General features: G+C 41.9%; 2 protein-coding genes across 2 annotated transcripts in view; both read left to right on the top strand.

Annotated features, from left to right (window-relative positions):
* The window catches only part of LOC139199575 (alpha-2-macroglobulin-like), a 57,661-nt gene extending 57,052 nt beyond the window's left edge, over positions 1-609 (top strand). The window contains exon 36 of the mRNA XM_070828624.1: positions 526-609. Coding sequence (XP_070684725.1) covers positions 526-530 — 5 coding nt within the window. The 3' untranslated portion in view covers positions 531-609. The remainder of the gene's footprint in view (positions 1-525) is intronic.
* Positions 610-3,091: 2,482 nt separating this feature from the next.
* tbcela (tubulin folding cofactor E-like a) lies at positions 3,092-15,793 on the top strand. Its single transcript, XM_070829486.1, has 11 exons — positions 3,092-3,155; positions 4,581-4,711; positions 4,882-4,952; positions 6,969-7,124; positions 8,235-8,374; positions 8,546-8,727; positions 9,250-9,506; positions 11,849-11,975; positions 12,158-12,274; positions 12,391-12,502; positions 14,812-15,793. Exons 4-11 carry the CDS (start codon positions 6,995-6,997, stop codon positions 15,016-15,018), a joined length of 1,272 nt encoding a protein of 423 aa, XP_070685587.1. The 5' UTR covers positions 3,092-3,155; positions 4,581-4,711; positions 4,882-4,952; positions 6,969-6,994; the 3' UTR covers positions 15,019-15,793.
* The last annotated feature ends 1,200 nt before the right edge of the window (positions 15,794-16,993 follow it).

Below are 16,993 nucleotides of genomic sequence, written 5' to 3' on the forward strand. Positions count from 1 at the left end.
TGATAGCTGAAAGCTCTGGCTCCTGCACTACTTTTGGAGACTTTGGGAATCACCAGTAGACCTGCAGTCTGGGAGCGCAGTGCTCTAGTGGGGTAGTATGGTACTATGAGTTCTTTAAGGTATGATGGAGCCTGACCCTTAAGAACCTTATGTAAAGCCTTAGACACACCTGTGCATGTGTGGCATGAAAAACAGCTTCAGAATATTTCATCTTCAGGCGTCTCTCTTCTTCTAAGTCTTCTTTGTTTATTCTTTTTTCCTCTCAGGTGAACAGGCTGAGGCAGAATACATCTATCCTTGTGCTGCAGGTAACCGTCTGTAATAACATGCTCTTCCTGTTATTACATTAATATTAGTTTACAAAATTGTGTAACAAAAAGATTTGAAATATTTCCTCCAGACCCTTGCTTAGTTTGCAAATGCTAATTTAAATGATGAAAAGTCTCAAAACTATGAAATCACATGTAACATGCTTGTCTGAAGACAATGCTCATGACTTATTTTCATTTTTCCTTTTGTTTGCAGCTTGAAGACAGACTGTGATCCCAGTAAAATTTTGAATAAACCTCCACTGTGTTTCAAGATACTGTACATGTATCGTTTACAGTATGTCCCATGTCTGATGTGTCTTTATTTATGGTAAACCTGCATTCATTGCCCACACCATCACCACACATGTAGAAACCATTTCTACCTTTTCTACATCTCACAAAGACATGGCGGGTGGAACCTGAAATCTCAAATTAGGACTCATCAGACCAACATGCTGATTTCCACTGGTCTACTGTCCGTTCCTTGTGATTCTTGGCCAAAGCAATTCTCTTCTTCCTGTTGTTCTTCCTCAGTACTGGCTTCTTTGTAACAATTCAATAATTTCATCAGTGCAACGAACTAACACTGCTTAAAAGGTAGTAAAATAATTAGACCTTACATTTTACCCCCATACACAAAATTATCAATACATTCTCTCCATTACTGGAGCTGCAATATTATTCAAGAAGGTGCCTGGCAGGTAACAGCACAATAAGGGCTGCTGTTTCATACACTAATTGATGTATAACAACATAAAATTATTTTATATATTATTAAATCATGTTTTATGGTAAAAACTTTAAAAACAAAGAAAAAACCCCCACATTTATGTACAGTTCCTTCTGCAGTGATAGTAAATACAGTCCAATATTCTGAGCGAATGTCAATAACTGTCTACACTTTGCAGACAACGATATTTCATGTGGTGATGAAGAGTGAAATATTTATTAATTCCACTAGATGGCCGTAGTGCACAGCACAATGGAGTCCTCACTGAGAGCATGAGATCTCATTATTATAGCTCTTATTTTTAAGAGAGGAATTCGACAGAAACCTTGTGTCACACTGCCTAATTATGGTTTTAATTCTTATCCCATTGTCTCATTGTCTCAAACTACCACTCAATCAGGGATTAGATTGATTTATGTCCCAGCAGCTTTTGTAAAAATGTGTCTATCTTGTGTGTTCTCAGCAGGCTCCTTTACTGTAATAGTGTCTTTATCTCCAAAAATTCAATCAGACAGCTAGAGTTCAAAACACTGCTACTAGTCCTCAACTAAGGCCAACAAAGTAGACCATGTTATTACAGTTCTGGCTCCTGCCTGTGTATAAAGCACTGGCTGGTTTAGGGCCTAAATACACTTTTGATCAGCTGTTCTGCTATGAACCATCCAGACCTTTAAGATCGTCTGGGACTCGTCTGCTTTCTGTCCCCAGTGTCAGACCTAAGCATGGAGAGACAGCGCTCAGTGTTTATGTACCACATGTCTGGAACAAACCGCAGGTCTGCTGGAACTCTCACTTCTTTTAAATCAGTGCTAAAGACCTTCCTGTTTGCCACTGTCATTCATTAAATCAAATACTTAATTCATTTCTTGCACTTCTTCTCATGTTATTCTATTTTACCTTGTTTTATTTTCTACTGTCTCTGCGTATTTAAATGTTGCCTTATAATGTGCTTCTTCACCACTTTGTCACTGTGGTTTTAAAGTTTTCCTGGAAAGCACTTTGTCTAGTTGCCTCGCTGTTGAAATACGCTGTACAACTAGACTTGCCTCAGTCTGCTTCCACTCTAGTGAACTGACTTCAAACCTTAACCATCTCACGCCTGGATTTACTGTTGATGAAGTCAGATTTTCTGTAGGTGGCACTGTCGTCTTGTTTTCTTGTCACCACCCTCTTTACTCCAAATTGAAGTACATCATTCACTCATCTTCTGACTGAAATTAAGTGTCCGTTGGAGTCACATACAAACGTGAAAGATGTTTTAATGTGGATGTTTGAGCCGTGGAAAAAGAGACGTTAAAGTCTTCAAGTATTTCCTGGGTTTACACACTTCACATTCAAGACAAGTTAAAGCAAAAAGGACCTTTCTGTCACCTTTACATAATCTAATTAAAAACAATAGCCTATTACAGCCTGTTGAAAATAATAGGCTGCCCCATGCACATTATATTGCTCAATTGCACACACATATCTTACAATGTAACTGCGATCAGGCTGCCCCATATCTATGAACCATTGAGGATGTACTGTAGTTGATAGTGTTGCATAATGATATCCGCTTTTATCATTGATATAGAATTTATGACCTCTAAAAATGCAGCCACTCAGTGGAAGTTTCAAAATCTTTTATCCTAGATACCTATTTTCACAGCAGGCAGTGTGCACAATAATGACGTGTATCACCTGAAGTGAATGCAGCCATTATTCATGTTATGAGTTACTCATGTGCTAGCCAGTATGTCTGCCATGAAAAGGTCTGTCAACATATTAAGAAGCACAGCACCTGCAGAGTGTCAGGCGAGCTGCACATGAAGCAGGAGGAGACAGTTATCAGCATCCTCCTCCTCACTGTCAGCAACCACACAATGACGTCATAGGCCCGCTCCCCTGTCTTTTTTTTATAATGACAATATCTCTTTAAAATGCTCTCAGAAAACACTACATGTGGTGCAACTTAAAACTGTTACTTTAAAGGAAGTTAATGATTAAAAGAAAAAAAGAAGAAAAAAAATCTCGTTTTCTGCTAACAAGCTACGTCACTTCCGGGATGTATGGGAGAGCAAAATGACAGCTGGTTTGTTTTTATCAACAAGGAAAATTCAAAGTAGACATTGAAGGTATGTAGAACGACGATCTTCTATCTCATCAGATTTTGAGCCGTTCTCTGAGCATGTTGTCATCGCCAAGTGGTCGCTCAAAGCAGGTTTATATCGCTGCCATCTGTAATTCAGCTCGGGCTCCATCGAGCTGATGCTGGGGGTCAGACTCACTGATGCCGAGTCTGGACTGAGCTCTGTCTGCTACCCGGCTGTCAACAACAGGCACATTTCACTCATCGTTCACCAGTTAAATGCTGTTTCTTTTAGCCGTGGATATAATTGCGGGAAATGTTGTTATTATCTGTACAGGGTTAGCTATACGCTTTTTAGTAAAGAAAAGCCAAACTCCATTCAGAAACTTGACAATTTTTTAGTTGTCTGTGGTTTAACGGCTCACATACAACGCAACAACACGATTGTAAGATCATTTACTGATCACCGAGAGTTTTACAACCGTTCGGCGTTAATCTCATTGGAAAGATATCACTTAAAACAGTAAATGATCAACTTTTAGCATCAGTCAGCTTGTTGTTTCCAGGACTACTTCTGACCAAAATGACGTTGCTCAGTGAGGGACAGTGGCTCGTACACCACGAATAAAAGCTGACATTTTGTCTAAATAACTATTGCTTTGATACATTTGATATGCCGAATGTACACTGATTGTTTGCTGAGTCGCAAGTCGACATCATTTGCAAACTATTTCAAATATTACTTATTGATATGCGAAGAAGTGTATAATCATGATACTTTTAAGGGCATGTGGCATTGCTGGCTCCCCATGAAACAGAACAAGCCAAATTGTATTCAAAAATCAGTCACATTACAGATGCTCGCGCTTTGTCGGTCTGTGTGTAACGTGATAACACCAAATAAAATCTTTTACGAATAACCAAAACTTACAAATCAGATCGGCGTGAATATAACAGAATAAGTAGCAGGATATTGCAATGAAATATGAACTTTTGGAATTGGCTTGTCCTTTGGTGCCACAATCATCGTTCCATCGTTTTCCACGAGAGTTTACATTTCAAATGATCATTGCTTTGTCAATAGGATGGATGCCGATCTTACAGGAACTCTGTTCTTAATCGATTGCGGTCGTGTTTTAAAACTGTTTATGACTACATTCAGTGATAAGCAAAGATGCATCAAAATGTCAGAGTTCTCAAGGGTGTTTGGTGTTGTGGACTTTTAACCCTATAAACTCCCTCTCTTCACCATTCAAGTGCCACAGCTGCTGCACAATCCGAACTGAGTGAGCTTGTCTTGTCACTAGTAGTGTTACATCCTGTCTGCTTTGTATGAGCAGTGTGAAGGCAGTGTGGCTGCTCATAGTCGCACTCCTACGAGAAACCTAAAGCGCATGCTCTCTTGGTTATATTGTTATTGGCAGATGAATTCCCAGGCAGAAAGTGATCTTTGACCTTGTTTGTTCTCCAGTCGGTGTCATGTGGTGAATGCCCTCCATGTCCTCCCTCTCCTGGCCCGGCCACAGCAAATCCTCCCCACTGACCACAGAGGGACCGGCACTTCTTCTGGAGACATCCGTCAGCTCGACCAGCCACTCTGGAGTAAGACACTTGTAATAATGCTGAGCACCTTGTCTTTCATCTTCCAAACAGACAGCTTAGTCTTGTGTCAACGTTAATGACATTTATTTTCAGCTGCACTTATAATGAATGAACAAATACATCCATCACTGGGTACAAAATAAATCGGGCTATCCGGATTTCTTTGACAGGCCGCCAGCACAAACACAGAAGAAGACAGCGGGCCGTGATAGGGGGCAAATCACAGGACACGTCTCTTCGGGTAAGACGCTTTCTGCAACTATAACCACACACAGTTTAGAAACACTTAACATGCGTGTTGTATTGGATCTGTGTTTTACTTGTCTGAACTAATAACTATGTTGTTACAGCAAATCATTAGATTCATTGGCTGAAGAATAACTAATGGCTTTCCTACATTACCACAATTTACTGCAGCCATTTTTTGTCAAATAAGATATTGTAACACGATCCTTTTATTTTTTTTATCCCAGCAACACCACTACATAATTTATGCTTCCCTGCAGCAGATTCTGCAGCAAGGCTCTGCCCACCGAGCGTTTTAAAGCACAAGCTCGTCGTTTTAATTATAGAAACTTAAGTGATAAGTTAAGGTCAAAAGCATAAGCTTTCTTGACTCTCTCCTCCGGGCAAATGCAGGGACATTTAAATAGGACAGTGTCTCTGTGGGTTGCTGATAAAGAGCTGAGAGGACACCTCCTTGTGTCCCCCCCCCTGCTCCCATTATCATTTGTACCTCTCCTAAAAAGAAGTGTAGTCATCTATCAGACTGGATGGCTGATCTGTGCAGGCTTGAGCTGAGGAATGCTCTTCATGGGAAACGTGTCATTAATGGCAGCATGAAGGAATAAAGAGTCGTAGTAGTACTTAAAGTGATGTCATTGTCATCATCGGGAAACTAGAGTCTGGATTCTTAGACCACTGTTCTGCTGTGTGAACCAGACCAATCACTGCTGGTCATGGCATTTCTGGAACCTTTGCTGAACTTTAACTAGACAGGAAACAGGGAGACTATTGAGAGTCGATTCTGTTGATTCTCTTTCAAATATTTTTATGGTGAGGCGTGTGAACAGCAGTAATACAGACTTCTGGGGAGGTCAACAATAAAAGACCAGCAATACAAGGGAGAAAAGGCAAAGCTAGACAAGAAAGAAAGTAGAAACAAAAGCTCATTATCAGTTCGTCTGTAATCACATTACTGTCATTTCAGAGTTGTCAGATGTGCCCAGTATAACCAGAGGTGGATCTGGTCTACTTTGGACTTTAAAAACCCTTATTGAGCGTTACGCATGGCTGTGAAGTAAATCTTCCTTTGCTTGGTCACTCTTCTCACAAATAGCTTCATTTGGCTTTACTTTTGAGTCCAAACAGGTTATTAATCAGTTCATCAACATTTACAGTCAGTTTACTTAGATAGAGCTGGTTTTAGTTTATTAATCAGTAATAGTAGTTTATTCATCAATTTCATGATTAACAGAAACTTAATCAGTAACAATTCATTGTTCAAGTTTGTTCAAGTTCAAGTTTAAGTGTTGTCTGGTTCCAGCCTCCTCAGTGTGAATATTTTATGCATTTTATGCGATGTTTTGCTACAGAAAATAAGCAATTTGAAGACAGTCCTGGGGGCTCTGGAAAATTGTGATCACTATTTTCACTATTTTTTGGTGTTCGTTTTGATTTATCAACAAACTAATGGCAAAATTAATTGATGATGAAAATAATCATGGTTTGCATCTTATCTATCTTTGAATATGTTTATCTTCTCTTTGTCTAAGTATGTTTTTGTCAAAAAATGGTAAAGCTAACTTTTCTTTCTTCCTGTATCTACGATTAGTCAGTGAATCGATTTGTTGATCAGTCTTAATGTTATTTATCAAGCAGAAATGCTAAAGATTCTGTGGTTCTAGTTTGTTCAACATGAGGATTTCCCTTTTTTCTCATTATTACATCATTTCAAACTGAATTTCATTAGATTTTGGACTGTTGCTCGGGCAACACCAACAAGAGTTTAGGATGTTACCTCTGTGTCTGAGTGATGAGCATGGGCAAATGATTCATTTGTTAGTCAAGACAGTATTTACACCTTACTTGCATCCCTTGTCCATCCCTGCCTTTTATATGTGACACTTTTGATTTGCACTGTCAGTATTAGCACAACTAGAACTACTGTTTTGGTCGGCACCGCTATGTGAGGGCCATGTCCGAGCTGACAGCTAATCACAGCGGATGTCTGTCTCTCTCCCTTACTGCTTACCAGCTGAGGTGGAGGCCGTTCAACAGGACATGGAGGGTCGTAGCTTTGTGGAGGTGATGAGTGAAAAGTACAGCCCAGAGAACTTTCCGTACCGCAGAGGGCCTGGCATGGGGGTGGTGGTGGTGCCCACTGCAGGTCCGCAAGGCTCCCCTATGAAAGGTAAGGCAGAGGGGAACGATGGCTGGCCCTGTCAAACTAACAGACACAGACATGTCCCTTACTTGCCTCTGCATGGTCACTACTCACCTCACTCCAGTCTCTGTAAAATGGGCCCAAGCTTGTTACATGGACAGTATGATGATACTAAAGTTTAGATCCATCTGTAATGATACAAAATAAAATATAAACAAAGCATCACTGTGTACAACAGCCACAAATTAAGCTTATCATATGTATTACACAAGCAGTGATTAGAGGCTGCTGCACAGCCCCTCAGCTTCAAGCAACATTATTTAACATTTGAATTGAGGTAGTTGCATTCTGTGTTGGTAGAGAGGGCGGGTCGTTTTGGCCGTCACTTAAAAACACGGCATGACTGAATCTAAGCATGCACCCTGTGGACCGTGTCATGTTCACCATCGTCACGTCAAGTCTGTGAAGAGACCAAAGGAACTATTAGATGGAGACCTCGCTCATTTCCATTGTGGTGAATCAAGAGTTCCTGACCCTGTTTCTTTTGCACTGTCACATCCATACTGCTGTGAAGTGGGGGTACTCTACCCCTTCTAAAGCAAAGTCTGCTGAAGTCTGCGGCCCAAGTGGACTCTTTAGAAGTCCATAGAAAGTCTGATTTTGGATTTGGACACTACTGTGCACCCGTGTACTTCCTGGCAACATGCGTGTTAGAACTGTGAACTGAGTGGTGGGAAAGTCTAGACATTGGAATACTGTCCATGTTTTGTGGCCGTGTTGCATTATGGTCTTTTGAGGCATTTGTAATGTTGAAAAGTCGGATACAAAAAATGCCATTTAACCATGTTACGCTACTTTTCTTTTCATCAGTAAAACTTCACAATAGTTTTCCTCAGTTTTATGCCGAGAACTTTCTCTTATCGTGTCAAAGAGGAATTTCTGGCTCTCATTTCTGTCTCATTTGCAGCATCAGCACATGGCTGCGTTCATTTACATTTGTGAGGCACAGTTCAACACATGATGCTTTGCATTTAATCTCAAAGCCATTAAAAAAAACTCCTTTTCTGTGTGAACCTTCCCCTCTGTTTTACTAATCCCTATGAATTATTCCCTCCATCTTCTCCACCGCACCTCCAGACCGTCTGAACCTGCCCAGTGTGCTGGTGTTGAATAGCTGTGGGATCAGCAGGGCGGGAGACCAGGCTGAGATAGCTGCCTTCTGTGCCCATGTCAGTGAGCTGGACCTGTCTCATAACAAGCTGCAGGACTGGCACGAGGTGCTCTCTCTGGGTTTATTGCACTGGGCCTGTTGACCCTGTTAGTGATGTTAACATACAGTTTCTAATGACCAGTAAAGATCTGTTGTCCACAAAGTGAAATCAGTCATCTAGCTTTCTCTTTAAAATTGACTGTTTAACATTAAAAACATATCATTGTCTTATTTTCAGATCAGTAAAATCGTGGCCAACATCCCCAACCTGGAGTTCCTGAACCTGAGCTCCAACCCCCTTGCAGGAATCACCCTGGAGCCGCAGTGTGCTGAAGCCTTTTCCCGGGTCCGACGCCTCGTCCTCAACAACACTCAAGTGTCCTGGGACACCGTGCTGCAGCTCACTAGGGAGACACCTGAGTAAGAAGAATGGCTGATAACTGCTGCTCTCTTTTAGTAATCGGCCGACACAAAAGGACACTGGCACTTCACTCAGTATGGCAACGGGCTGCTCGTCTCAAAGGGTCAAACTCAAACCCACAGTGGTGTCCATCCATGCAAATAGGAAAGGGTTAAAGTACAGCAGGGTGTCAAGACTTCTTCGCTGTACATTATCCCATTTAGGACATGGCTGCTTACTAAAGAAATCAATAGTTTGGCATGAAATATTGATCTAAACATGATTATATTGATTTGAAAAGTATTTTGGGATGGATGGATTGATATAATTGGATGTGGTCCTCCAGAGCTGAATAGCAGAATGCGATAATTGAACAATCAGAATCGAGTAATCGTGAAAGCTGTGTAGTAGTTTTATTTATTTATTTTTATACCTGGTGCTATGACATATTTCTCAATTGTGGAATTGTGTTTTCGGTGCTCTGACATATTTGTGCTTCTACCTGCATGTGCTCGATGTTTTTCTCCTGTGTTGTCCTGCAGGCTGGAGGAGTTGTTCCTGTGCCTTAATGAGTACAGTAATGTGAGTGCCTCCAGTGTGGCCTGCCCCACCCTGCGTCTGCTTCACATCACCGACAACAGCCTCAAGGACTGGTCCGAGGTCCGCAAGTTTGGCTCCATGTTCCCCAGTCTGCACACTCTGGTCATGGCCAACAACAACTTAGCCTCCATTCAGGACAACGAGGATATCCTGCGACGGCTCTTCCCCAACCTACGCAGCATCAACCTGCACAACTCAGGTCAGTGGAGTGTCTGAAACAGTTTAAATGGGGGTTTGGTGTCCAATGGTGGATAAATTCTAGGCTGAAAGGCTCAATTGCTTCTGATTTACAGGATTTTTTCCAAGCAGAATGAAAGAAACAGCTGATAAAATTAGCACAAGTAAACGTGTCACTGTATCCTGAAAACTGTGTTATTTGTAGAGTATTACAACAGATTGTTCTCCACGTCAGCTTTTATCTCAGGACCGTTTCCTATTTTGGGGAGTGTCAGTGGTGAATCTATATTTAGAGTTCTGTTGAGAATAGAGGGGACAAAACAATATCCAAAGGAGTGTTCAATGGACTTCAGTGCACCACTTTATCATACCACCTTCGCCTGAGGCACAGGAAAACATCCCTCCTGCAGGGCATTATGTCTCAGATTTGTCCCTCAAGACTTTTATTTCTTAAAACAAAGATGAATTCTGCCCAAAGAGATCATTTCATTGGTTAGCTGTGCGGTTCCTCTTGTTTCAGGGATTTTTTAGTATTGAGTATCTCTTGATACTTCCCCACCCCCACGTGTGTGGCCCCATTAGTTCCACCTGAAGATTTAGTTTTATACAAGCTTTGTAATGGTCACTATAGGTTTTAGCAAACATTGCCAAACTGAAAGGAATAGCACATTTACCATTTTACTTTTTGTAACAGCAGAAATGCACATTTAGTATTTTTATTTGATGTAGTGAGCATGTCCTGCAGCAGTGCAGTGTGTGTGTTCATGGTGATGAAGGAACATGTCAGCCAGTGCAACAGTGACTCTCACTGGTGTGTTTTTAGTAGCTTTTGGACATCAGTGGAGCTCTGTGGCTCAGAGGAAGAAGATACATCAAGCTTTGGTACACAGATAATGCTTGTTAGGGTACAGTCATCGCCAGTTTGGGGATTTTCATGCATTTCATGACATTTGAAAGCTTGGTTTTCTTGCTCACCTGACCTTCCTAGATATTTCCAAATTTCATTTTATGTCACCAGCCAGGCCGCCTGCTCAATCAGCTTGAGTGTCAGAAAACTCTGTTGGCTGTGTTTCAGTTGTAGAGTGCTGTATGTGGCTGCCAGATGTTTAAGTTTAGGATGTTTTAGGCTAGGGAACAGTGCTCAGTCTAGCTTTTGGCCTTTGACTAAGTGTCCAGTAATAACAACTGTTAATCCAAACAGATTTTGAATGTGACAGTCAAGGAATTCATCATCTATCATTAGTGGGTCTTGAGTCACGTCTTGAGTGTATTAACTTCATTTTACGATCCCATCACTCATAGGAAGAAAATCTTTTTCAGGCTTGGAAGGTGTTCACATACTCAACCTTCAAGCTGCCATAAGGTCAGATTTCCCCCTCTGAGGATGCTGCTGACCTGCTATTACTTAACATACTGGCCCTCTCTCATCTAACATCACTAATTCTTGTCGAACCCTCGACACTATCTTTCACCATTTCTTCCATCTAAAATAAGAATAAAACATCTGGTTATTTTTATCTGCCAAGAACTTAGAAACAGTGATTCATGCATTCATCTCATCCCAGTTAGATTACTGCATTCCTCACAAAACCTCAAAAAACTGCAGCTGATTCAAAATGCTGCAGCCAGACTCATAACTTGGTCCAACAGGAGAGGACTCAGTTCATCGGTTTTAAAATCACTTCACTGGCTCCTGGTCCGTCTAGATTTTGAAATTTTAATGATCAACTTTAAGGCTCGTAGAGTGTTAGCTCCAGAGCTCCTGACTTCATCACCTGAGGGACTGAGCCATCTCTGTTTCCTGTTTCCAGGAAAGCTAACATATTATCTTCTTTTAAGACACTTTTCTAAAAAAAAATCACTATTTCAGAGAGGCTTTGTATTGATTTGACCATAGGTCTTATTATCTGTCCTTGTACTTTATCACAATACTTTACTAACTGTTTTCTTGTTCCCGTTAAAGGGAAGTTCTTCCTGCCACTGTTTCCTAATATAATATCTGATGCTTGCTCATGTGGGGATTCTTGAATCCTTAATGTTGAATTCCTGAATCGTTGGGTCTCTCTCTTATTAAAGAGTTTGGTCTAGACCTGCTCTTTATGGAAAGCATCTTGAGATAAGGCTTTTACGAATTGGCGCTATATAAATAAAGATTGATTGATAAAGATTGATTGATTGATTGTTGTCTTATTGTATTTGTATGTAGTGTTCTTTTATTATATTACTGTGCAGTAGTGCATTAGCATCAGGCTTGGACAGAGCTGTCTACAGGAAACACTGTATGACTCCCTGCAGCACTTGTCTACAGTCTCTGTGTCTTTGCCCTCTCTGCTGGAGTCGTTACTTGTCTGTGCGTGTTGTCAGGTCTCACCGAATGGGACGACATTGAGAAATTGAACTTCTTCCCTAAGCTGGAGGAGGTGCGGCTGCAGGGCATTCCCTTACTGCAGACCTACACCAACGCAGAGCGACGCAGTCTCATGATAGCACAGTGAGTCCCACCAATGATATCAGTGAGTGTGAACCCCCTCCACAGCAGATAGACAGGTTGTTTGTTCGCTCCTAATGCTCAGAAATGCATCTGAACTATAGAAGGCGATAATATCTGGTTCAGAGAGTGTCCGAAAAACCGTGCTCAGCTCCATAACGCAGCATGCATGTGATTTCTCTCAGGCTCCCGTCTATATCACTGCTAAATGGCAGTGTTGTGACCGACAGTGAGAGAGAAGATGCAGAGAGGTTCTTCATCCGCTACCATGTAGACCACCCCGATGAGGAGCAGCCCGACAGGTACGCTCACCTTACTGTCTACACTCAAACTGCAGTCAGCATGTGTGTGTGTGTGTGTGTGTGTGTGTGTGTGTGTGTGCGTGTGCGCTCTGTTAACCTGCTCTTTTCCTCCTCAGATACCACTCCCTGGTAACCAAGTACGGGAAGCTCGAGCCACTTGCTGAGATTGACCTTCGGCCTCGCTGCCGAGCCCAAGTGGAGGTTCACTGTGAGGAAAAAGTGGAACAGGTGTGTTGGGCATGCAGTGAGGTATTGTTCTGAGCAGTTCAGAAGAGTAGAATAACTTGAGAGGCAGAGCTTCAAGTGATATCATGTAACCTCCTCATGTTACCCTCCCATTCATTCTTGACCATGCAATCCTGTTGCGTATCTCTGTGGTAAATGTGATGAGTGTTTCTGCTTCAATACTTTGTCCTTGTGCTCCCTACTTTTGACTTATTGCAACATCATGGGTGTCCATGATCCTATATATATATCCTTATACTTGATCCTATGTACTTTGGCACACTACAGTATTTGGTTATGGCCATAGATCAAACCATAGAAATTACATAGATAATTAGCACCCTCTGTCCATGGTACCTTTTCTTGCTATAATAAAAAAAAAAATTCAGTTTCCTGTGTTCTGCACAGCTCCTGATTAGTCCTGCCACCTCCTTAAAGCCCTCTACTGTAAAAGACAAATCGATCAAACACGTCATGGGAATCCGTATGGAGCTATTAATTCCTGATGATTAACACAGAAAGAAAGCATCACTGTGAAGGTCACTGTCTAGAGTGTATTTATTTGAATATAAATATAATATATAATATATAATATGAATATTGTGTCCCACACCAGTTAACCTGTTCACAATAAATGCTTATCCTTTCGCTAGCCCTTTAAAACTGTTTCGATCAATATCATAACAATGAATCAGACTGTGTGTAATATGTGTAATATGAAAGACTTATAGTGATGAATTATCACCTGAATCTGTAGTTTCCCTCAGCTCTACAGAGTCTTTCAGTTGTGTTTTTTTGCCTGGTAGCTTCACTGTTTTGGTTCAATCTCACCGTATAATTTTTTTCTGACCAAGTCAGTTTAAACAAACCCTTCTATCTCTTCGAGCAAGTCCACACTGAATTTTGAAATTCAGTATTCAATTTAGTATTTCTCCATAAGAGCCAGAAAGCGGCTGGACTGATGGATGTAGGCACACATGTATACACTCTCACACGACCACACATTACCACAAAGCAGCAGCTGTGTCAAGTTATGTGCTGCCCCCTACCTGCTTCATTATGTCTTTTCTAAACAGTGTGCTCCATGCGGTTTCTTTTTTTTCTGCAGCTGGTTTGATATCTGTGACCTTTGGATGCTAATTAAAAACAAGCCAAGCAATAAAATGATGACTTTTGCTGCGATCAATAGATTTTCTCTCATACCAGGCAGTGTCTTCATTCCCATAGTGTCACAGAACCATAAGCATGGATATCATTTGATTGATCCTCTTTGACACTGTAAAGATCATAAAGGAGTAACCCCCTCTTTTCAGTCTAGTCATGAATATAGACTGTATAGAAGAAGTGGATGTGACCACTGTGACATTACCATTGGTTTGTGGGCGGCCACTTTGAAGCCTTGAGTTTGGCATTTGGGGCATTTCTTTCTTCACTTTGGAAGCAGAGGTGACATTCGTAAGTACTATGAAGACCTCTGCATCTGATTGGTTACGTTTCAACATGACCCGCCTCTGATTAGTTAGTTACGAGGTGGTCCCATCCACCTTTCTTTATCATCTATTTTACTCAAAATGCGACCTTAATTTTCTAAATCAACATCATGCTGTATGCTGAGACCATAAACTCATTAAGAAAACGTTTACTGAGGTCATAAGAAGTGAGAAGCAGGGGCATTTTCTCCTAGACTCAGACTTCTTTTTGCAACCAGAGGAGTCGCCCCCAGCTGGCCATTATAAACAATTCAGGTTTAAGGCACTTTTGCATTGTCCTCACTTTTCAGACCCTGAAACTACATCCACTTACTTTATACAGCCTATGGTCATGAATGATGAAACCCCACTGAAATAGTGAGGGTGTCTGCGGTGTGTAGAGTTAGGTTAGGTTTATTACCTCAAAAGCATGTTTTAAACAGGCCAATGTAAATAATAACTTTTTGATTATTCCAAAGCTGCACTGTCACATACACACTGCACACTAAACTCTACTTGCGCTCGCTCCTATCGATCACTCCCTTCAATCCAGCACTAGTCCTCCACTAGCGGTGAGTCTCACAACATAATGCAAAGTATATCCAGTCTGATGCAAACTTTTAATTTTCGTGGATGGATGCAAACATTCATGTTGGTTTGAAAGGCTTAAAAATTCATCAACAAACGTTCCACATTTCCATCACAAGTATTTTTGGTTCGTTGCCTTTAGGCTGTTTTCAGTGAAACACCTCTGATAAACCAACTATGCTACCTGCCCAGACTTTGTATTTATCCTGAGTGAAATGAGAGTCAATTTAATGCCTAAATGTGTCTTTGTGCCAGCTGAATATCCGTTTGGACCAGACAGTCGCTGAGCTGAAGAAGCAGCTGACAACAGTGGTTCAGCTGTCCACCAACAGCATGAGGCTCTATTACATCGACAAGTGCAGCGCCTTTGGTCCAGAGGAAATGAGGTACAACACGCGGGCGCTCCACTCCTACAGCATCCAAGATGGTGACGAAATACTGGTGGTGCCCAAGACCAAGTGAACAGCTGGTGTCCAACTGGCTGGTTAAAGTGACTCATTGGTTGATTGATTAATAGGATTATTTGTTGACTGGTTAACTGACATCACAAAATAATTTGGAAAAGTGTATGGAACAGCTTCAGCGGTCCACTTATTGGAATGGAAAGAGGAAAACAAGAAAATGATGCAAACACCATCATGGAGACTGCACCGTAGACTACAGTGGGCTGCTGGGAGGCTCTGGCTGGAAGTGCAGCCAGTCTGGAGAGAATTTTGTTATTTCTTATTTATTTTAGTTTTATTTAAGGGCATCCACTGGAGTTAGTGGAGAGATCTGTCACACTGGAGAACAGGCTGAGGGAGCAACTCACAGTCAGCTAGCGGCTTAAGCAGAGGGGAGGGCACTGCTGTACCATCTAAGCATTAAATCCCTTAGCACACAGCATGCACCATAGCCCCTGCGTAGGCAAGTATCCAACACCACTGGCTTGCCCACGCATCACAGAACCTAGCCTGATTAGTAGTGAGGCAGTGCTGCAGATTGGAGACGGACTGCTGCGCTCATCTGCACTTTAACGTATCAGGAAGAGTTAAAGGAAAGATCGCGCCTAAGCACTGTTAAATGCGGGGGTTAGTGATGGAGCTAGCATTGCTTGGGTCCATTTTGTTGTTAGGTGGTGTTTTTTTGTATTTCTATGGATAATTGCTGAAGTGACAAGATGCAACAAACCATTTACATCGTCAAAAAAGCAAGAGAGCTGTAAAGACATTCAGAGATCAGGGAGAAATGGATCATAGAATAAGCAGATTTTTAAAATAAAAATACTAAATAATACTTTGTTTTTTCCACAAATAAGTTAGAAATGTATTTTAGAAATAAAAAAGTCTGTTGTGCCAGTAGGTGCCCTGCATGCACAAAACACCTTTGTAAGATACATCAGGATTGGCTTCCAAACCAGTTGTCATCATGCTTTCACACACACGTGTTGAACTGAGATTTAAAGTGAGCGCAGAGAAGCTTCAGCACATGAAACAGTGAAAACAGTTTTCTTCTGAAGGTCCAAAAAGGAAAATGACACCACTTTATGACAAAATGGCTTCAGGAGTGCAATGATCCTAAATTGGTGATATCTAATAGTGTAAACACTACTTGAGTGCTGATGTTTTCCTCAGCACTCAAGTAGGGGTGTGGGAGGGGGTCCAGTTTGGTGACCTCAGAATCACTTCTCTGCCATTTGCAGATGATGTGATCCTGTTGGGCCATGACCTCCAGCACGCACTGAGGCAGTCGAGTGCGGGATGAGTCAGCACCTCCAAATCTGAGATCATGGTTCTGTGCCGGAAAACGGTGGGTCGCCCCCTCCCCCTTTAGGAGTGAGTTGCTGCCCCAAGAAAAGGAGTTCAAGTATTTTGGGGTCTAGTTCTCGAGTGAGGGTATAATGGAGCCGGAGATGGACATATGGATTGGTGCGGCGTCAGCAGTAATGCAGACACTGTCCCGAACCGTTGTGGTGAAGAGGGAGCTGAGCCAGAAGGCAAAACTCACGATTTACCAGTCGATCTCTGCTCCAACCTTCATCTTTGGTCATGAGTAGTGACCGAAGGAACGAGATGACAGATACAAGCAGCCAAAATGAGTTTCCTCCACAGGTGTTCTGGGCTCAGCCTTAGAGACTGGGTTGAGGAGCTTAGACATCTGGAAGGAGCGCGGTGCAGAGCCACTGCTTCTTGAAGTGGTTCAGGCATCTGATCTGGATCCTCCTGGACACCTTCCTGTGGAGGGTTTCAGGCTAAGGCCAAGTGGTCTATACTGAAAGGTAGACATGGAGAGATTATATATCAGGAGAAGCCGGAAAATGTTGCTGGGGAGAGGGTTGAGGGTTGAGGGTTGAGGGTTGCGAGCCGGCCCCAGAGAAGAGTCAGAAAGCGGCTGGACTGATGGATGTAGGCACACATGTATACACTCTCACACGACCACACATTACTGCAAAGCAGTG

Source organism: Pempheris klunzingeri, chromosome 4, assembly GCF_042242105.1.
Source record: "Pempheris klunzingeri isolate RE-2024b chromosome 4, fPemKlu1.hap1, whole genome shotgun sequence".
In the NCBI taxonomy this organism is placed as follows: Eukaryota; Metazoa; Chordata; class Actinopteri; order Acropomatiformes; family Pempheridae; genus Pempheris; species Pempheris klunzingeri.

Excerpts from the sequence above, each read along its gene's own strand:
- tbcela (XM_070829486.1), top strand. The coding sequence starts at position 6,995 with ATGGAGGGTCGTAGCTTTGTGGAGGTGATGAGTGAAAAGTACAGCCCA. Across the intron at positions 11,976-12,157 it reads CGCAGTCTCATGATAGCACA|GCTCCCGTCTATATCACTGC; the intron begins GTGAGTCCCACC and ends GATTTCTCTCAG. Across the intron at positions 12,275-12,390 it reads GATGAGGAGCAGCCCGACAG|ATACCACTCCCTGGTAACCA; the intron begins GTACGCTCACCT and ends TTTCCTCCTCAG.